Genomic DNA, 21,298 nt, shown 5'->3' on the forward strand with positions numbered 1-21,298 from the left:
CATGTAGTTTGTCTCATCTCGAAGGGGAAGGTCTGAGGTCCTTTGCTGGTAGGATCTAAGCAGAGACATCATTCCATTCTGAGGTCAGAACCACTGTTTATACCTTTCTTACAGTACATAAATTTACTATTTTTGTGCTATGTTCCTATTCACTCACTCTGAGGGAGGAATCCATTGAAACAGTTGAGGAAACCTCTGACGAAGGTTTGTGCAAGCAGTACAGGCTTGTACTGCTCCTCTTCATTAGTGTACACATGACATGCTCAGCTCATCTAACTTTAGCTTTTATCTAGTTCTTAGTTATACTGATGACTACTGAAACTGTCAAGGATGTAATGCTTGTAAAGCCCCTGTGAATGTGGAGTCAGAACTCCTGACTAGATCCCGAAGCAGCTGCTGATGGCCAGGGAAAGATTTCATAGTTTCACCTTGACTAAAGGAGCAGTTTTACCAATACAGCTGTGTGGGACTATGGAGTCAGCCTGGGCAGTGAGGGGCAGGTCTCATGTATGGTTACACCAGCCAGGGGGTGAGATGTAATGGGTAAAACAAGTTGTGATCATTTCTATAAAAGAGCTGTTGGTGCTTAAATTAGATGCCAGACCAACTAGCTTTGAGGGGAGATCTGTTACAGAGAACAGACAAGGCCAATTTTCCAACCACGTGTTTAAAAAGGACATGACATTTTCTTCTCAACTGGACCACTGGTTAATTTATTTATGTTGCAACAAGGAATTTTCTGAGGCTAAATCCTGACATCTTTGGACTGAATATTACAATAGGGAAGTTAAGAATTTTAAATGCTAAACCAGAGCAAACTGATAACAAAGTCCACTTGTTGGAATATTCCTTGCACAGTCTGTACCTCTGCTCACTACAGAATGGGCAGTTTGACCTGACACTGCAGTAGAAATTTGTATTTCATATGACATCACAACACAAGCTCTCAGGCTTACAAAAGTTAAACAACTTAAACATTAGCAAAATCAACAAAATCAATTCACTGGGAAATACAATTATTAACTATTAACAAGGATTCATATACAGTCACAAAATAATGTACCATCTGACTTGTCTTTCCAACAGAAGTTGTTTTGTAATGGGATCAGTAATTTCCCCACTCAAGAGCTTTCATGAATTCCTCTTCAGTAAAAGAAAGCATCTTAGCAGCTTCAATGTGCATCTGAAAACATAACAAAACTAATTAGGAGCAGAAGGTAAAATAGTGTGGATGGCCAATACAAAATCCTGGGTAACTGGGATAGCTGAAAGGGGCTTCAAATCTGTCATTCCATCTTCTGGTACTATGGTTTTGAAGGATGTTCACCTGTTCCAGCTGAAGCTGCTATTCCCATTTTTCTGCAAAAATTTACAGTGTAGGGATAATAGGGTAAATTTTATGCTAAACATTGCAAGTTCAGCTCTAGTAAAATGAGGCTGACAGCTTTTCTTACTTCCTTACATTGCTTTAACAATATCTGTTTTAATGGTGCATGGAAACTCCTGACAATCTGACAACCCTTATCACCTGTGAAGAACACATATAAGAAAATTGGTCATGTTCTTTCAGGCTGATCAATATACAGCTTATCATTAAAGCTATTGCAAACCAAACTCCTGATATTTAATACCTTTGGGGGATTTTTCTCCTCTGTCATTCTTCAGGTTAGCTCTGCCTGCTCTATGCACCTGAACCTGTCACACAAACACTCCACAAATAGCCCAAATGAGATTTTCCTCATTCATTCACCAAAAGGCCTGTGAGAAGCAGACCTGCAATTTTCCACTGACTGTGAATAGTAAGCACCTGTGAGCCTCAGCTGCCCTTGCCCAGTGCTTTCTGCCAGAAGCTGCAAGGGGCAGGGTTAGGCCCAGTCTATTTCAGGTTCTTCCAGTCACTCTGTTTAGAAAGGACAACTAACAGCACCTTCTTCTGAGTAAATAACACTTTCTGTAGGAAAAGGCAAGCAGCTGGCTCTGTCTCCAGTTCTGATACAGTATTTGTCATTTTTAAAAAATATGTTTAATGCAGTTCTGTGACATTTGGCTGAGACTGTGGGTTTGGTTCCCAAACAGAAACTCTGCTCTGGGACAGCCATTCCAGTGAATTCACCTTCCAGAGGACAAGGTACCTCATGTCAAGAGCACATTTTGAGTGAACACTATATAGTTTTCATTCTCAAAACAAACCTGCAGAGCTAGGAGGTCCAGCCAAAGATTAAGAAAGCACTGCTCCTGTTAGATGAATCCCTGGGATCTCCTCTGCACCCTGTTACTGCCAGAAAAGTTCTGTTGCACTGGAAAAGCATGAGCAGCCCCACTGCCTCTGATTCTAGTTACCTGTCCTCCTTTGCCCTGTGTTGGGGAGGTTCATCCAATTCAAGGGTGTACCTCCATATTGCAATTCCCAGTTCTTAGGATGTGTGTGTATTTTGTTCCATGAAGCTGCCACTTCATACAGAACTATTCTTCCTCTAGGATCTCAACAGCTTCAAAAGTGTTTACAAACTGTCTGGTGATCACTGAAGTGCTCAAAGGGTAAATAAAATGTTCTATTTTCTTATCTTTAAGGCTAAGCCTTGTTTAAGGGGTTCTGCTCAGCAACCACCACACATTGCTTGCTTTAGCTCTCCTACAGCTTCGGTTTGAGAGTGCAACAAGGGTGTTAACTCCATCCCAAAATGAGCCACATGGGATTAGCAGAGTGAGCAATTGGAGGTGACCAACTCTGTGGTGCTAAGATCCTGTCCAGACAGCTGTGAGCCTGTAGCTCTACCTGTCTCATGCAGCCTCAGAAGGAAAATTGATGGAAATGACTACACACACCTCAAGGATTTATAAGTGAAAGGTGTGATGGAACTAATAAGTGGAAAATTGTTTGATTTGGGCAGCATTTCCTAGCATACAGTTCTCTCACTTTAATTTCCTTCTGTGCAAACTCACAGGTTCTTTCAGTTTGCACCATCAAACCTCTTTTGACAGGTCTATGCTGAAATTATATTTTGACTAATATATTTACCCACCCTCCAATGTCAGAGGTTTCTCTTTTCCAGTAAAACACCACTTCTTTTGGGGACATCAAATATAGCTTTATCAAATATCATAGTTAAAGACATTTTTAGCTGTATTCTATCTGAAGTGTTAATCTACTTCTCACTACAACAGCTTTCTCTGGAAGCTGTATTGCTAATCACTGAGCATGAATTGGCAGCACTTACTCTACCACTTCTCCTCCCTTCAATCTCAGCTTCAGCTGCTAAAGAAAGTGCAAGGCAGCAGCCCTTACCTGCCCCTTCATGCCCCGAGGGAGAGGAATGGGGTGAGATATGAAATGAATGTAGAACCAAGTGACTTTCAGAGTAAGCTGCAAGTGCAGAGTGGATGGGAACACCCATGGTGATGTTACTGCACTGTGTGTGATTCAAAGTATGCAGGATATTCCAGCAATTACCAAAGGATGGAGACCAACTCCCCTCTTTCAGTCGAGTAAATTCACACCTAGGGTGAGTACTCTTGGTTTTGTTTTGTTTTGTTTTTTTTGTCTGACACACAAGGACATCTGCACTTGGGCATGAGTGAACATGTACAGAGCACCTCAGAACATAAATGACATGAAATAACGGTGATAGGGAGGGACATGCTTTGAGAACCCAGCAAGAAGGCAGGTCTGAAATGAGTGCTTCACTCTTACAGCTGCTGATCTGACACATGATGTGTGGGAGGGAAAAACTAAAAATTCTCACATGCTAAAATGGGTCCTACTGACACAGCACCCGAGGGAGTTGCTGTTGTTACCTGAGCAGTGTTTGCTCTTGAACAAACAGATACTCTGGGTCAGCAGTAATCTCTCACCATGACCTAGCAATGGGGGCCATCCAGAAGAAGACCAGCCTTTGCTATAAAGCAAAACGTTAGCAAAGGGCACTAATAATGCTCTTCCTTGCACTGAAATTTCCCAGTCCTGGGGCTCCAGTTTCCAGAATTGCCTTGTGTGACAACAGCCAAATGTAGCTAGAGGTTAACTGAAATACACCTGTACTCTGGTACTTACCTTTTGTCTCTTCAAAATGTCAATTAACTTTAACTGCTTTTTGAAACCAGTCATTAGCTCTCCTTTTTGTTTCTGTAGTTTCTTGTTTTCTGTTTTTAGTTCTTCAATAGTTTTGAGCTCTTGGTTAGCTATATCCTACCAAGGGAAGAAAAGCAGAGATGTGCTATTTATGACAGTGGTGCTTTAACCAATGAAACCTGGATATACATAGCAAAAATTACAAACTAGCTATACATTTCTGACAAGAATTGGGATTAATCAAAATATTTGCACATTGAAGCTTAAAAACAAAAGAGAAAAATCTCAAAGGGAACAGCCCTGGTTTGCCGGTGTATGTTGGGGGGGGTGTGTACTTCTCCCTCTGTCTAAACATGTCTCATTTACAAAGAAATGAGGAAAATCAGAAAGGCTTTGACTTGATTCTGTACATTTCTCCCTTCTGCACAGGTTGCAGTAGTGTCACCCAATGTAACTTATCAAGGCCTTTGGTGACTTGCTCTGTTAATTTTGGGACTGCCTGTCAGAGAGACAATGCTGCCAAAGCTGTGATCAAGCCTTTTGTGTCATTCTAACATTACTGAGTGATTACAGATTGAAACTTGTTCTCCTGAGCCACTGTACCTTGTTGCTTTGCTTCAGTTTATTCAGCTCCACTTTATACCTTTCCACTTCTTCCAGGGCCCTGTTCAAGCGAGCCTCAGTTGCACTCTGAGTGGCTGCAGCCTGTTTTTGTGCACGTTTCAGGTTCTCCAATTCCTGGTTAAGAAGCAACAGATAAAAACAAACCTCATGAATACTGGTGTTTTTATGAATCCCATACTGACACATTTACAGCAAGGCTCACCCTTGAAAGCTGAAGAGTCTGTAGACATCTGTGGCCTGCAGACAGAATCTGTCTCAAAGACAATTCTACCATTAAATCATCCCTTTCTCCTCTGAAATCTTGAAAAGGGATCTTTAAATTTCTCTTGGAAAAACTGTGGAACTGATCATGTGAGGCCACATGATTGACTGAAAAGTCTTGTCAGAAGATGAGAAAAAATATCACTATGTCCACTGTGAGGCAGGTTTTGGAACAGTGGCTCCTGTTCCCAGCTGCTTCTTCCCCCCTGTTCCTTTTGCCTCTTTTCCCCAAATATTCCTACATGCAATTACCACCAAGAAGTTAAAGCAGCCTCCTGAAGATGGCTGAGGGGAGTAACTATTTCGTCTGGCAGAAATAGTTCATCGAGTGTTTATGGCACCAATCAAACCAGTTCCCTCTTGACTCTGCTGACAGTGTTCACAGTGCTGTAAGTGGGGAAATGAGAAAAAGAGACCAAGTTGAGGAACAGAACAATAAGACTAAAGATCAGGGCATATAGATAACAGACAAAGTAAAGGAAATAAATAGTTCTGGCAGAAAGAGCACATCTTGTGTTCTATAGAAAAGAAATAGACTTATTTTTAAAGTATCAAATTATTAGTAATGGGCACAAAAAGATTCTTTTAACCAAACCAAGGCAGAGAAGAGGCTTGTTGTTAGCCTTTTGACCGTCAGATGGCCTCATTGCTCTGAGTAACTGCCCTATTTTCTCAATTCCACACCTGCTCTGTGGTGGTTACTTAGCATTTCCACATAATTTATCCAAGAAATACATATAAATTGACCTCTTTGCCTTGTGTCAAGATGATGGAGCAGTGGATAAAGTCAACTAAATCTTTTGTGCCATTTTATTCTGCATTAATATGAAAAGCTTTGGCATAGTCTTTCAGGCATTTAATGCCCAAAAAACAGTCTGCATGCAATGCAAATTACTTATCAGCTAATCATATCACTTAATGAAAGAATTCTAAGAATTCTTCTAGGGCTTTTTGACATTTACTGTAATACATTATATCCTTATCAAGGATTTTTTTCTGCAAGTCATCCAGGGAGGGTATATTGTTAAATGAATTTGACTCCCAAGTTTTCAATCTTAAAAATGCTTGAAATAAGTGTTTTATTTTGTAGCTAGGCAAGACTTCTGCCAATTCTTCCATACTTTAAGTTAAAGCTGGGTTAATTTTCTCATCTAAGGTTTCTCTAAGAGGAGGGGATAAGACTGGAGCCCATTTCAACTTCTGGATTTTCTCCACTGTTCTGGCATGGCTGAGGCTCATGAGTATCAGTGAGGGCTGTGATAGCACAGAGCTCACCTGTGAATAACTCTCCCAGCAGCTTTTCTCTCCTCCCAGTACCAAGTATACACAGCACTCCTATCCTTAGGAAGCTTAGCAACAACTGTTCTCCCCCAAAAACATTTCAGAGATAATGTTTGCTTATCATCAAGCCCTTCTCAAGGCAAATTATAAACCCCCTGCACAAAGCCTTGGAAAGAATAAGAGCACAACTTTGGTGTTCCCTGACCATTATCTAACATTACAGCCACACTGAATTAACAAGGGAGAGAGAACACAGAGGAAGGAATGTTCTTGTAGACAGGTGTTGAAAAAGAGATGGGAAAGGTGATACCATTTATTAGATCAACTAGATAAAAAAAAAAAGAGGAATGCTAGAAAGAAGAGGCTGGAAGTTTCTGGGAGCTTCAGCATTCAGCTGCTGCCTGAGGTGAGTGTTACAGCAGAAATGAGACCAAACACCAAAAGAATGGAATGTAAAAATAACCAAGGAGTTCCCATGTTTCAGGTAAATTGTGAAAAGCAGGTGAGGATCTTTGCCTGGGCACATACAAAGACAGTACCTGGGGTATTAATGGAATGGCACAAACTGCTGATAATCCAAGGCAGCTTGGGAAAGCAAATGTCAGAGCTTGTGTCTCCTATAACCCACATTGCAACAGAAATAGTAACAAAAGCCCCAAAATCAGAGATTGCATTTGTGCTGTCTCAACCATACAGAACACTTTCTCTAGACTGAAGGTATGAGTCTTGAGAGTTCACTGACACAGAAGTACCTGTGTTCACAGGAAATTGCTTTTAAACATGTGTCTAGAATTAATCTGCACTACATTAATTACACAGTGTCGAATAATACTTCATAGCTAAAGAATAGAGCAGTTTTCAGGCTGCTAAATCCACAGGAGATTTAAGCAGTTACTGCAAAATTATTTTTAAATGCATGGTTTTTGGAGTTGGATAATTTCTTATATCAGAAAATAGATGTAAAGTCACTTGTGAATCAGCAGAGAACCATTCATTACATACACTTGTCCTTTTTGCTGTCTTAGTGTTTTAAAGAACTACCACTGTTTTCATTATCATTTCTGATTGGTAACCTTGAGGAATTCTAGAAAACACAACCTATGAGGAATAATTGAAGGAACTGAGGATGGTAAATCCAGAGCAAAGGGAAGTGAGGGAAGTGACCACACTCTGGATGTGGTACCTGTACAGCCAAAGTGAATAAACTGTTTGTCCCAACAGACATGTCCTAAATACTTTTTATCTGTGACTGAGTGCAAGAACCAGCACAGACTGCCTAAGGCAATGATGGAAACTGCCATCACAGCAGGCTTTAAGTACAAGTTAAACAACTTTATGTCCAGGATGGCTTGGATATAATCTGTCCTGTCTTGCTTTAAGAGAAAGGAGTAAATGACTCTGTAAATCTCTCAGCCCTATTTATTGTGGGCTGATGAGTAGCATCAGTACAACTATTGAATATTTTTCCTGACAGAATCAACATCAGGTACTTATTTAAGGAAATTTAAAACAGACCACTGTCCTGTGAGGTACAGCATGAGCCACAGGAGCTTGGACTCACCCCCATTGGCCTCCAAACAGACCATTTTCAACAACAAAGAGATATTCCTTCCTCCCTCTGCAGAATGTACTAATAGGAGCTGCAGGTGCTTCTAAAAAAAAAATGTTCACTAAGTTCTAGAGTTTCCAATAAAACTCTTAGTACAGAAGTCATTTTTAACAATTATAATTAAAACCAGAAAAAATAAAATTTCCCTGTATTTTTCAGGATTCCTTTGTGAATTTGACAGCAGTTTCTGAAAAGGTTGTGTTGTCTCTTGTGGGTTTTTTATGCAGGAATTTCATTTTAAAATACAGAAACATAGGACTGTAGAAGCAGAAGAAACGCAGTAAAATATATTACTTCTTCCTTTAAAAATGGATTAGACCAGTTAAACATACAATTTGTAAAACAATTAACAGAGATTGAAAAGCTAATGGACACGAACATCAAACTAGGGCACAGAAGGTGATTTGATTGGGTTTTTTCCTTTTTGTGAGAAAAATTAGACTAATATCTGCAGTACCTTTTCTAGTGCAGTGACCTCTTGCTGTAACCCTTCACTTTTTCTGTTTGCTTCTTGTGACAGCATCTTGTACTTCTCAGTCTGGGAGAGCTGCACACTGATAGCTCGTTGCAGTCTGCTGTTTTCTTCCTCAGTATCTTTAAGCTGAGTTTCCAAATCTTCATTTTCATCATCCTGTTTGGCAGTAATTAGCAAAAATCCAACTAAATTATTGCAAGGAAGCAGGAGGATTATGCAACAATCATGTCTTGTAAATAAAAGGCAGTAAAAATATACATACTGTAGATAGGTTAGTGTTTTTAAATGAATGAGGCAACAACTAATACAAACAAGGAAAACAAAACAGCATTTTACCAGGATAATACCTCAAAACCCAGTAACACTCCTTTCATTTTCTATACTCTTTTACTTGGAACTGTCTTGTAGCAGTATGTAAAACATTTAATTTCTGATAGCTCAAAGGTTTTGAGAACTATCAAAATGTTATAGAGGAACATGAGTAACAGTGGCACATAGCTATTTTGTGACATTTTGGTGAGAATAGCTAACTGCACACATTAGGAAAAATTATGGGGAAAAGAAGAGAATATAATTACTGATAAATCAATCCATTACGTTTTAGGAGATTATCTGGTTTTTACTTAAAAGCAAGCTAATGATCCAGGATACATCAAGTATTCAAATTCAAGATTCTCTTAACACCAAGTGAATCCTGTATTAGATTCATGACCTACTAGCAATTACATCCCACATTAAGCATTATAATTCAAGGCATTTTCTTTTATAACCTTTCAAACTTTGTAAGTGAATACTAATGTGGGTTATTTCAGACACATTATGCCCTTCATATCTTTAAAAAAAAAGAAACCAAGGCTCACACAGCAGCAGATTTTCTATGAAAACAAGTCTCTCTGCTGTCCTCTCAGCCCCTTGGAATAGAAGCTTCTCACCTGGGGAATAGATGTGCTTTACCCTAAGCTTCATGGACCACATGCACCTCAGGAACTCCCACTTCTTTCTATTTAAAACAGATCTACTGCTTCCTTGTATCAACTGGACTGTGAATTGGAACAAAACCCAGAATCTACCTCAAACCTTTGCCAAAATGAGATTTTTGTGACCTTCTGAATCTAATAAAGTTGTTTTCACACTAGACAAACTGATATCCAAAATGATACATTTACATACAGAGCACTGTGGGAGCAGGACAAGAATAGGTACAAGATTGTCTTGTGTCATCTGCTACACTAACTGAATTCTGTAGGGGTTTTGGCATGGAATGATTTAGTTCAATAGCTACTGACAAAAGTATATTTGATTTGAAAATGAAAATGTCTTTAATGTAACAACTTCCTTCTGATCACAGCACTGAAGTATTGAAATGCAGAAGCAGCTGTATTGACGAAATAAAGTACAGAATATAAAATATCAAAATCTAATTACTTCTAAAGATTTTCTCCATGTACTAATTTAGTATCATCCTGCTCCTTAACTCCAAATTAAAAGCTTGAGAGAAAACATATAGGTGTTTTGCCATGTTCTCAATGTCATCATCACATTGGGGCCTGGGGAAGAGGTGGAAAAATCATTCTGAAGGCAAGAGACCACGACTAAGAAGAACCCAATAATGTAAAATGGGAAGTTAGTTCCAAAACCTTGCCTGATTACAAATATCTGAGTCGATCCCTCTGGCAGGCAGATACAAGCTAGTTAAGTTTTACAGTTCAAGAGATCTTTGAGCATCACCTGAAAATATATTGCCAGACAGTGCAGATCCTAAAACTCACTTGTAATACACTAACAGTGAAGTACCAGTGCAGCTTCACAATGCTTTAAGTTCAGTCTGATCTGCCCAAATATGTAACTCCAAATACAGTTCTCTGCTTCAATTGTACTCTTTCAATGGAGAAAGCCTAATTTCTGTTTTGATTACAATACAGATTAGCTGTTTCCACACTTTGTTCCACCAAGGACACTAAAGCACCTGACTGCATTTCTCAAGCTTTTCCATTTCTTATTGTGCCCTAAACACCCCTCTCTTCCCATCACCCAGGCACCACTCGTTTTCTCTCTGTACACCAAACTCTGTATTTCACTGCTGCTGTTTCCTCCTCCTTTTTCTCAGGCTCTGGTAACATTCTCCTGCCCAGCACGGATGGTTTGGGCACTCTGCAGCATCACAGTGTTCCTACAGCTGGGGAACATTTTCATTCCCAGTGGTTCTTTCCTGCTTCAAATTCTTTTGCATTAAGAGTATTTCACAAGCTTTTAGCCCAAGATCACATTTATGCAGAAATTAACATTAACTCTAAATTCTCAGGCTATTTCAAAAAGACAGAACCTTAGCTCTTCATATTTGAAAAGGAAAGGTTGATAGAATTCTGTTGTGATTATTTGTTCAAGGGGAACATACTCCATTTCTATGGATAAGAAAATTCAGCTCTTACCTTTTTTCTGCATTCAAACACTACATTAGCCAAGTCCTCCTGTGTAACACGTAACTTAGCCTTAAGAAATCTGATTTGAGCTTCTGTGAACATAAAAAGTTACATTTAATATCCACAAGTACTCCTTGTTCAATGCAGAAAAGCAGGACTGAAGTAAGACCTCACTTTCATTTTCTGTTTATAAAAACACACTATATTGTTTAACATTATGAAAGAGAAATAGGCAAATAAAAACTCAGATTTCTAAAAAAATGATGCAAGTTTCTCATTCTTAGGCAAACCTTTGTATAGATTTTTTTCTTTTAATGACTGAACTTGACCTCTTTAAAATGTAAGAGACTCAATTCTCAAAATTGAAACTTAGTGAAAACTCACATCATACCATGACTTAAGTTACAGCATTTCTTGAGCCTGAAGTCCTGAAAACTCTACTGCAGGGCATGTCTGCATTGCAATCCCTCTGTAGCTGCACTTTGTGCAGTTACAGCCCAAGCAATGCTCACAACAAGGAATTCAATGCAGACTGCAAACCCCTCCCAGCAGGTAAGTATCCCTCCCACACAGTAGTCTGTGCTTTTTTAAAGTAACATTCTTCAACTAATAGTTTAAAGTTAAATCCATTTAATCAGGTGATTTTTCCAAATTAGGTACTTTCTTGCTTTTGGACAGCTAAGAAATGGACTGTCATGACAAAACAAGCTGTGAACAGTCTGTTCTTTTCCCTCCCCAGGAACTCCCACTGAGCTTCCACAGGCAGGAAGCATGGATAGTTTGAGGATCAAGTTGAGCAACATAGGAATAACCATTATTCACAGTAGGTACAAGGAGAAAAGAATAAAGTGAAAGAGGAGTATCTGGAGCTGAGTGTGAAGGAATGGATGGGTACATGTGTTCATCTGCTGTAACAGGAATTCTTTTCATTTCACTCACCTTCCCTTATCAATTGTCAATTGCTGCTTAAGCTGTAACTCTGCAGAGGCCAATAATAACTAGGATTTACAGAAACACCATGAAAAAATAAGACACAGACTGACTTTTATTCCTCCTATTATATCCTTGCTAGCTTCTGGTAACTAGTGGCTATTGAGATGAAGACCATATTGAAGCCTTCATATTCAACAGTACAGAACTACCTGAAAGGGGATTAAGTTGTTTGATTTTCTTCATAAAACATATTGTAGTTTGGCGTTCACAGTATCCTGTGGCAGTGAGTTGGCTAATTTAATTTGCTTTAAGCCCCATTTAATGTGGCATTTACTAGTGTTTGCATTATAGACAGCTTTTCCTTTACCACTACTGTTTGCATTACAGATCTCTCATATTGCCTTTAATTGTTTTGTTTTCAAACTGAAGATTCAAATTCAAGCTGTTCCGTGCTTCTAATTGCTACTGTACACTCTTAACTGTCTCTCTGCTAGTTCTGTGTGCTGGTTTTGAGTGGGGTGTGCCACACTCACACTGGGGCAACATCAGCTATGTAACAGCATAATAATAACAGTGCAATAGTTTGGTTTCTGTTATCTTCTGAAGGATTTCTAACAATCAATTTGCCTCTTCCACTGCAGACAGGCTGTTTATGCTTTTGGAGGTGTTTTATTTAGTGATAGCTAAAGGAAGTCCAGCTCAGTAGTAGGTGTAATTGGAGTTGTGTAGTAGGTGTAATTGTTGTCAAGTAGGTGTAATTGGATAGTTGTGTTTGGTATCAGCATTACTTTGCATTCTTTGTGATACAGAGTATAAACTTGCACTCTATCACCTCACTCAGAGCTATGAGATTCTTCTCCAACACATCAGTTTTAACTATCCTCAAATCATTGTTTCATATACAAATTTCTTTACCAGCTATCATGAACAATGTAAGCTCCATGACAGGTCACTCTAGGGCTAAACCATTACCTGTAAAAACTAGTTCTTTTTACCATTTCCTTTTTTACTCAGCTACTAGTCCATAGACAACTTCTGTCTTAGACAGCTCTGTGTCATTAAGAGCACCTAGTAGTAAACCTGGTGAAAATACAAGTGCAGCTAGAACCCCACCAGTTTTGGGAGGTGCCTGTTTGAATTCTCACAAGAGGTAAAGCTAATTAAACAATGAGCTTCCTAACTGGTCAATCCTGATCACCCGATTAGGCTAATAAGGGGGAGGAACATCACTTTATAGGATGGTCTTAGGTTATAAAGTAACCAATGGTTTAAGGAATGGCAAAGAAAGAGATGTCTGAGAGACTCTGGTACCTTAGAGGAAAGAACAGAAGTCTTGAGTTCCTGAGATAATCTGAAAATTAGCATGAAGTGCAACAATACATTCAGGTATTTTGTTCATGTGTGTATGAGTATACTATATAAAACCAGAATGTGATCTTCAGCCTTCTCTATGTCTGTGTATTTGTATCATTGCTTGTTACTGCAGAGTTGAGATATAACCTACAAAATTAATCAAATGTTATGCACATACTCAACACATGTAACCATCCAAATATCTTCCTACGAAGGTGGAAATCAAGATAAAAATTCAATTTCCACATAGTTATTCATTCCTATGTAACCTGATCTTCCTCTAGGACTATGTAAAGAGAAACCTCTTTCTCTTTTCCTTTAACTGAAGGCCTTTAGAATTTTCCCTGTAGTTTTTACAGAAACTCCTTCCTTTTTTTTTTCCCCAGGAAAAACCATTTCTAACAGTCACCAAGTAATGAAGAATAAAAGAACTAACCACAGGAGGAAACTTACCTGCTCCCATTTCATTTCCAACACTTGGAATAATATCATCATCTGGACAATCTGGTAAGGTTCCTTTCTTTAGTTTTTCTTCAATTCTGCTAATTGTTTTTGTTAGAGAAAAACCTATGTGATCTTCCAGTATTGCAATACTATCAGCACTTTGTACTTCCAAGTTTCTTATTTTTGAACTAAAAAAAACCCAAACAGAAACCCTAGATTTTAAATTTGTAATACAAAAAAATTACAAAAATACAGCATATTTTTATATGAGTATACAGTTATTTACCTAATGCAATTTCATCACTTGCATTCATATGGAAGATGCATTGATGGCAATTTCTCATTTTCTTTACCTAAGATACCTTTACCATATTCTGCATAAACAGTTAAGAGGATTTTACATACTATAACGTAGAAGGCAGAGAAACTCACTGAAGGAGTTTACAGAGTCTAGCTGTCAGTCTTGAGAAGTGCTGAAGCACAAAGCAACAGTTTCCTTGTTGTAATATTAATCACACTCACTGACAATTTTTGGTGCAAGTAAACAGAGACAGCCACATGGTGGAGCTGACTGAGGAGGAACAACAGTTTGATACATCCATTGATAGAAATATATATAAATACAGGAGCAAGCATGAATAAAAATAACCTGAGAGACAAAAATAGCAACTGAAATATTTAATGACAAACCAAAAGAAAGGTCTGCTATACCTTGAAGTTGTTCTCTGTGCCTTGCTTCCAGAGTGTGGTCTGGTTGGAGCTGTGGATGTGGAAGCACATTTCTTGTTTGCTACCTACAAATATTTTCAGAAGGCAGTGATTTTTTTATTATTAGTAGTATTTTATTAGTTAGGAAAGACTTTTTTTTCCAGTGTTTTCTTTGTGTGTGGCTTTTTTTTAATTTCTTTTCCATATATCTAGACTCAGGGATACTTTTCCAAGTATGCTTTTCAGGCTTTCAAAACCACAGTTTTCTTTTTTCTTTGTACTCATCTTTATCTTCCAACTTTTATGTCCATATGCCCAAATTGTAATGCATCTAATAGTCACTGGCTTATGGGAGCTGTTGTACACATAATCAATCATCAAGATACTAATTTTTGAACTGTCATCAGAGTGCATTTCTTTGAGAAATGCTTATCATACCTTCAAAAATCTGCTATTTTATGTGTTATTTTCATCTTATACATTCCCTATAGAAGGAAGGTATAACAGTATTTCTGCTACTTTCACCCAAATAAATATTCTTCAAAAATTAGAAGGTTTTCCACTGTATTCTGGTAAGTAACTGCAGCCAGTATTTTGGAAGCTTCAGCTCACCTCCTAAAAGATTCAATACAGTTGTTATTAGAGACTGTTGAGTTTGTTCCTAAATTCCATCTCATTTTTCCAATATATTTCCTGTCCTTCCTTTGACTAGTTTATTATTACATCTAGAAGATACTAGTACAAGGAATTAATTATGTTCTAATGTTTTGTACTTGGAATTTTTGATGTGATGTTCAGAACACTGAACACTTCCATCAGTGCTTTATAGCACAGGAAACCTAGAATACAAAAATTAAACATGATTTAAGTCCACTTGACCATCAGTGGCACTGAGAGGCTTTGAGCATCACTTTCTTTGGGTTTCTCACCCATGTAAGTCCTCAGTGTAGCACAAACTCAAATCCAAAATTAATAGATGGAAATTATACCAGAAGGGAAATTAACCAGGATAGTTTTGACTTTGATACCTTGCCATGTGAGAGTGTAAGAGATGAAAATTCGGGACAGAGTGGATCTCTGCAGGGAAAAAAAAAAAATGAAAAAATAAAAATTCACCAAATATCTGTAATACAATAAACATTTTACAATAAAAATTCAACTCCTCTGTCAGAATCAGGAAAATAACACTTCATGCCTAGAATAAACTAAGGTGGGAACATATACTAAGTACAATCATAAATTCAGTCTCATTCTCTGCCTTTCCAATTCTACCTCATTTGCTACCTAAATCACCTGATCAGTCTCCAGCACCTAATACAACAGTGTATCTTGTCCCTTGGAATTTAGGCTCCTGGCTCACTAGATGGATGATTCCCTGTACCAGGCAGTACTCTGCCAGCATGCAGAGTGCAATCAGCTTCAACAGGAGAGACTGACAATCCAATACCAGAGATCACCCACAGCTCACTAGTTAATACACTTACCTGACACACAAATCCCTGAATTCATACAAAGACAATGAGGATATAAACCAGTCTCCTCTACATCCTAAGAGGGAACACAGTTGTAGGCTCAGACTGGCTGCTGTCAAGCCAATTGACAGGGACTATCAATTGAACATGAGGTGGAACAATTTATAAATTTAGCCTCATTGAATTTTCTCTGAAATAAGTATTATAAATATTGTATCTGTTTTACAGATGGGGGGAAAAACAGGAATAAAAAAAGGCAGCTTTCTTATCTGCTTATCTGGCTGAAAACTGTGCTGCTCAGTAATTGAATTTCAGGTTAAACAATTATTTTTCAAGTCTGCTGAAAACAAGCAGAAAGTTTAAGCATGTTGTGTATCTTTCAGGTCAAGTTTCTTGTCATGTATCTAACGCCTTTACTTTTGAGATGAGTTAGGTGAATGTGTGCTGTTGCACTACAAGGCTACTTTTTTACTATCCTTTATAATTTTTTACTTCAATTAAAATGCTGGCTTATAAAAGATTTGGAATAAAATTTAAATTTCTGGCTCATTAAGTCACCTAATTTTTTTGCCAGGCTGATTTGAGCAAATGTTTAGATCTTGCCTTTTAAAATTTCACAGACACTCATCAACAAGAATTATCTGCACAAAGCTCTGTATTTTATTAATCCAAAAAAAAAAACCAACCCAACACCCACTCCCCCCCCAAAAAAAAACCTGGAGAAATCATCTGTGTGTGGATGGCAACAGACTTCAAGAATAGGATGATTAGTTTTTGTCTATTTACCCTATTTTCCTCATGCTTCCCTGCTATTGGCTAGCTCTGGGAGCATGCAGAAGGTGAGGATTTGCTGCCACGGAAATAGCAGTTATATGTTATTCTGAAATATATGAAAATACAACATGCTCTATACTCAGGAAAACAGTGATGTTCTTTCCCTCAATAGACTGATTTGTTCCTACTGTATCTATCTGTTGTCTTGAGCCTTCTGTAAAAAAAAAACCAAACCAACAAACCCACCAAACCCCCATAAACGAACAAAGCAAACAAAACCCCCAACCTTATTGTATCTCTCAATTCCTCCCATTTGCCTAACCCTAACGGTTTCTCTCCTCTTCCCATACATGCCAGTCCAGTTTTAAAATCTCCTAATACAGTTCTGTGGTTGGGTGGGAAGGGAAATTCATGTGTAAACCCTGAAAAGGTACACAAAGAAGCAGCTAGAGGATCGTGGCACCACTAAAACAGAAGGCAACGTTTAACAATTGCATCCCTGCGTGTAAACACGCGATGCTTGTGCATGAGCAAGCCCTTTGTGGCCGCTGATGCCAGCGGCAGCCCAGCCTGGCTGCCATGCGCGGGCCCTGCCCATCGCCCCAGCCTGGCAGTGTCTGCGCTGCAAAGGGTAAACAAAAGCTGATTGCAAGGCGCTGTCACTCGAGCTGCTTTGTTGCTAAGTAATTCAAGTTTCCCTGCAAAAAGATATGCTCTAAGAACTCTCCAACAATTTGTTTTAAAAAATATACACTGACTTGGAGAGTGACTTAAATATTTGTCTTTTTTTTTTCTAATTTTCTTACTCATTTCTGTTAACCTGTCATCTTTTTTTTTCCCCCTGATAGTAGCTCTTTCTTTGCCTCAATTCCCTCCTTTCTTTCCAGTCGCTTTAGTGTTTATTCTCCTTAAAGGAATCAACAGACATTTCAAAGAGATATTTCAAAAACATCTCAAGCGCTTCCTTTGGATCCATGACCTATCTCCTTGCACAATTTTGAAAGAAAAGAATTTTTAATTAAATATTAAATACTTGGAACTAATCTAATTGAATGGCCTCAATGTTCACTCATGGATAATCAGTGTGCCTAATTCCTAGCACACATTTCTCTTTTTCACTACAGCAAGGGATTTCCAATCTTCTCTCACACAGATGTTTACCAGAACACAGACTGTGGTTGTTTTGAGGTGTTTTAATTTATGGAGGTAATTGGTAGATCAGTTGCTACTCTGACATGCTAATTGCCAATATTTTTTTTTTCATTCTTCCAAGGCTCCCATTTATTTCAAATGTGTACCATCAAAGCTATTAATTTCCTCTCTGGGGCTGAACCCTCTGATCACTTTACTTGAGCCCTAAAATTCAACTCTTTTGAGTTTGAAGTTCTTCAAAATCTTCTGTCTAATGTTCAAAATCCATCTAGCATGACATAAAACTTAATCAAGATCCAGAATTTGTTTGTAAAACATGATGATACTGAGAACACATTAACTTTCCTGCCCCCCATGCCTCCAGTTGTCAGATATGGCTTTAAAATAGCTCAGGAATATTTTAACTATAGTAGCAAACTTTTGCTGGTAGTCAGGTCTCCAGCACAGAAGACTTGCTCTCACACCTTTTTGTGTACTGAAAACCCCTTTTACTTTCATAATAACTCCTTAATGTCTTTGCTTTTGTTCTGCACAAAAGTAACTATTTGAAAATCTCTTTCAGACTGTCATGTATACTATTTCACAAGTTTCCCGAGTGCAGCTTAACATTCGAAGCACCATGTAGTCTGTCCCTGTATCTTTCTTTTTCACATTAGTGGTATCATAAACTTAGGAACCTACAGATCAGATCCTTGATAAAGTGTGTATTAGTCTATCCTAAACTCACCCACTTCCCACACTATCAATATACAAACCCTTGAACAAATAATAGTGCTCCTGAACAACTCAGTGGATACAGCCATGTGCCACTCCTGAGCTCAGGGGTTTGAACACACAGGCTAAACCCCACAGATGTTCATCCAGGCCAAAGGCTCGTGGGCCCCAGCAGTGCAATGGTACCCACGTTCCAGAGGGTGGCAGCTCAGTGTTTGTCTGTCTTAGGGTTTTGTGTCTGTTTTCATCAAGCACTTCCTGGCCCAGGAATACTTAGGCCAAGTTAAACGTGAACCAGTATCTATTTCTTCTCTTTGTCAGCTGAACTGTCCAAAGCCATGCACTGCTGAGTGCCTGCTGTTTGGTACTGCAAAGAAACCTGTTACCTTACCTTGCTTTTCCACAGGGGTCAGCACTACTTAGTATCCTAGATAGAACATTCCAGCAGAATTAAGACTTCTGTGCAATAACAAGAACAACACTTGCTTAGTATCAGGGGGTTTTTTCAAATAACAGGACAAAATTTAGACTCCCCCAATCCAGCAAGCTGCAAAGACAGATACAAAAGCAGCATGACTAGGGCACAGGTCAGGGTGTGCAGGATCAGTGTGGGACTCCCCACCAATTACACACAGCAGGTGTAAAGCACATACCTCTGTCTGTCATCTTCGTGTGACTTAGCCTGTACTGCAACTGGCTGAGACAGCATCTTCTGTTGGCCTTTCTTTATTAAAAAAGACAAAACTAGTCAATTTGGGGGGAATATAATCCATTAAAAATAAAATACCCATCTGTAAATCACAAATCACAACAGCTACAGTCTGCTATAGAAAAGAATAGAAACTACAGTCTATTGTGGAAAAGAGCTTTTCAAACACAGGAAAAGATGGCTAAAAATGAAAATGTCATTGCTATTTTGTTGTTAAATGTATATCTGTGCAATCTGGCAGTGCCATGTGGTATATTAAGTGTCCTAAGAATATTTCATCTTCTGCTGTATTTAGAGAAGGGGGAAAAAAAAGTGGGTTTGTTGTTGCTGTTTTTCAAAGGAAAGAGACTAGATGCTATTTTGGCCGTTTCATCTGCTTCTGCTCAGATGCCAAGCAGTTAGCCTTGGCTTGTCACAGCTCAAGAGAGGAGTATGTTTTCAAAGGCCATAAAAATGAAGTTTCAGTAGTAAGAAAAGTGCATACATGTACAAGAACAAGCTTTCCAGAAGACTTAATCATTTACTTTTTAAGCCTTATTTATTTGAATTGAGTGCTACTACATGAATAAATCTAATACACAGAACACCTTCTCCAGACTGTTTTGGGTATAAACTACATCTGCCCCATTCCCTTTTTATTCATTTCTCCAATTTTCATAAAAAATCTTGACTCTGGTACACAGCCACACCAATGTTAGAAGATAGTACTGACAATAAACAGGAACATTTTCTCTTTTAGGAAAGTTTCTTTCTTACTAAGTTCATGTTTTCTCTTTATGTTGCTTATTCCTTGTATTTCTTTCAGCTTGAACAGTGCAGATCCTATTTCACCAGTAAGTTATTCCAACGGTATCTGGTTTTTAAATACTGATTTTTCTTTTAGTATATAAGATATAAAATGACCTACCAATATTTTTCTTAACTAAATAAGTTTATTATGTGGTTTTATGTATATATCTGCACACATGTTATATTCATCTAATGAAACTATATAAAACCTAATTTTTTATGTGTTTTTAGTAGAAGTATACAACTCTGAAAAAAAAGTTAAAGCTGGCATTGCATTTGACAGCAAAATACTTTTAGTAGTCATGGTCTAAATGTCTTTTAAAGCTCAACTCTGTGTGCATGTGAATCAAGGCTGAATTATGTAAGTTTACATAGCCTACTCACCATTAGTTCTTCAGCCTGACGCACCAGTTTTTCTGTTTTGGCTTCTAATTCTGCATTCAGTCGCCTGAAAGAGTAAGAATACTTGTCAGTTTCAGAAAGACTTTTAAAAGACATAAGCATGACAGTATTTCTGCTAGAACTAACTGAAATTTTAGTAATTCCTGCAAAGGAACACTGAAATATACTTCAGGGTATTAGCAAGGTTATGTTTCAACAATTTCCTGGGTTTCTGGCAAATCAGTAGTAATAAAACACCTCTACCTGTTGAACAGCAAGGTTTGGACTGTAAGTCTGAGAGGTGAAGGGTGTCCTTGTGTTTGGACAGGTCATTGCTTAATAAGCATTTTATGTCTTTATTTCCTCAATTCTGTTTCTCACAGCCCTTACCCTCAGCATCCTCAGCAGCAGAGCTTGGGGCAGGAGCTGTGTACGACTGCACTACTGGGTGGTGTAATGAAGAATGTGCTGCTGTACATATGTCCAGGCTAAAGGAAGGTTGTGCTCTTGTGTGTTTCACGGTGTAGCTCTTGGAGCTGTGACTGCCCAAGTTTGAGATATGGCTCCTTACACACCCCTGACACTCACAGGGGCTGACTGTTAACAGCTTTCCTTTCAAAGCTTTACAGCTTTTAAGCTGGTTTTAACAGGCTTGAGCTCTTATATATTCATGATTCAGAAGCAAAGTGCTATAAAGAGAGGCTGAGGGAGCTGGGATTGTTCAGCCTGGAGAAGAGGAGGCTCAGGGGAGACCTTCTCACCCTCTGCAACTCCCTGACAGGAGGTTGGAGTCAGGTGGGGGTTGGTCTCTTCTCCCAGGCAACCAGCACAGGACAAGAGGGCACAGACTCAAGCTCTGCCAGGGGAGGGTTAGGTTGGATATTAGGAAGACATTTTTTTACAGAGAGTGATCAGACATTGGAATGTGCTGCCCAGGGAGGTGGTGGATTCACCACTCCTGGAGGTTTTCGAGCTGAGACTGGATGTGGCACTTAGTGCCATGGTCTAGTAGCATGTTAAAAAAAAAAATCATTATAAACATGTATTGTATTAGCTGAGTAGACTCTGGTCACAGTGTTGACGAAAGTCAGTGTTGGAAGCACAGAATCATAGAATCAGCCGTGTTGGAA

At 38.6% G+C, this 21,298-nt stretch overlaps 1 protein-coding gene across 1 annotated transcript; it reads right to left on the bottom strand.

The window, feature by feature from the left end:
* Positions 1 to 1,105: 1,105 nt before the first annotated feature.
* On the bottom strand, positions 1,106 to 20,271 carry TEX9 (testis expressed 9; the record flags this gene model as incomplete). The annotated part of the gene is made up of 10 exons (XM_009082322.1): positions 1,106 to 1,183; positions 4,052 to 4,186; positions 4,673 to 4,807; positions 8,302 to 8,475; positions 10,749 to 10,831; positions 13,479 to 13,657; positions 14,181 to 14,263; positions 15,206 to 15,254; positions 18,943 to 19,013; positions 20,172 to 20,271. Coding segments are annotated over 10 exons (1,087 nt in total), but the record flags the coding sequence as incomplete, so codon positions are not given.
* Positions 20,272 to 21,298: the final 1,027 nt, after the last annotated feature.

This window comes from Acanthisitta chloris, unplaced genomic scaffold (assembly GCF_000695815.1).
Source record: "Acanthisitta chloris isolate BGI_N310 unplaced genomic scaffold, ASM69581v1 scaffold46439, whole genome shotgun sequence".
NCBI lineage: Eukaryota > Metazoa > Chordata > Aves > Passeriformes > Acanthisittidae > Acanthisitta > Acanthisitta chloris.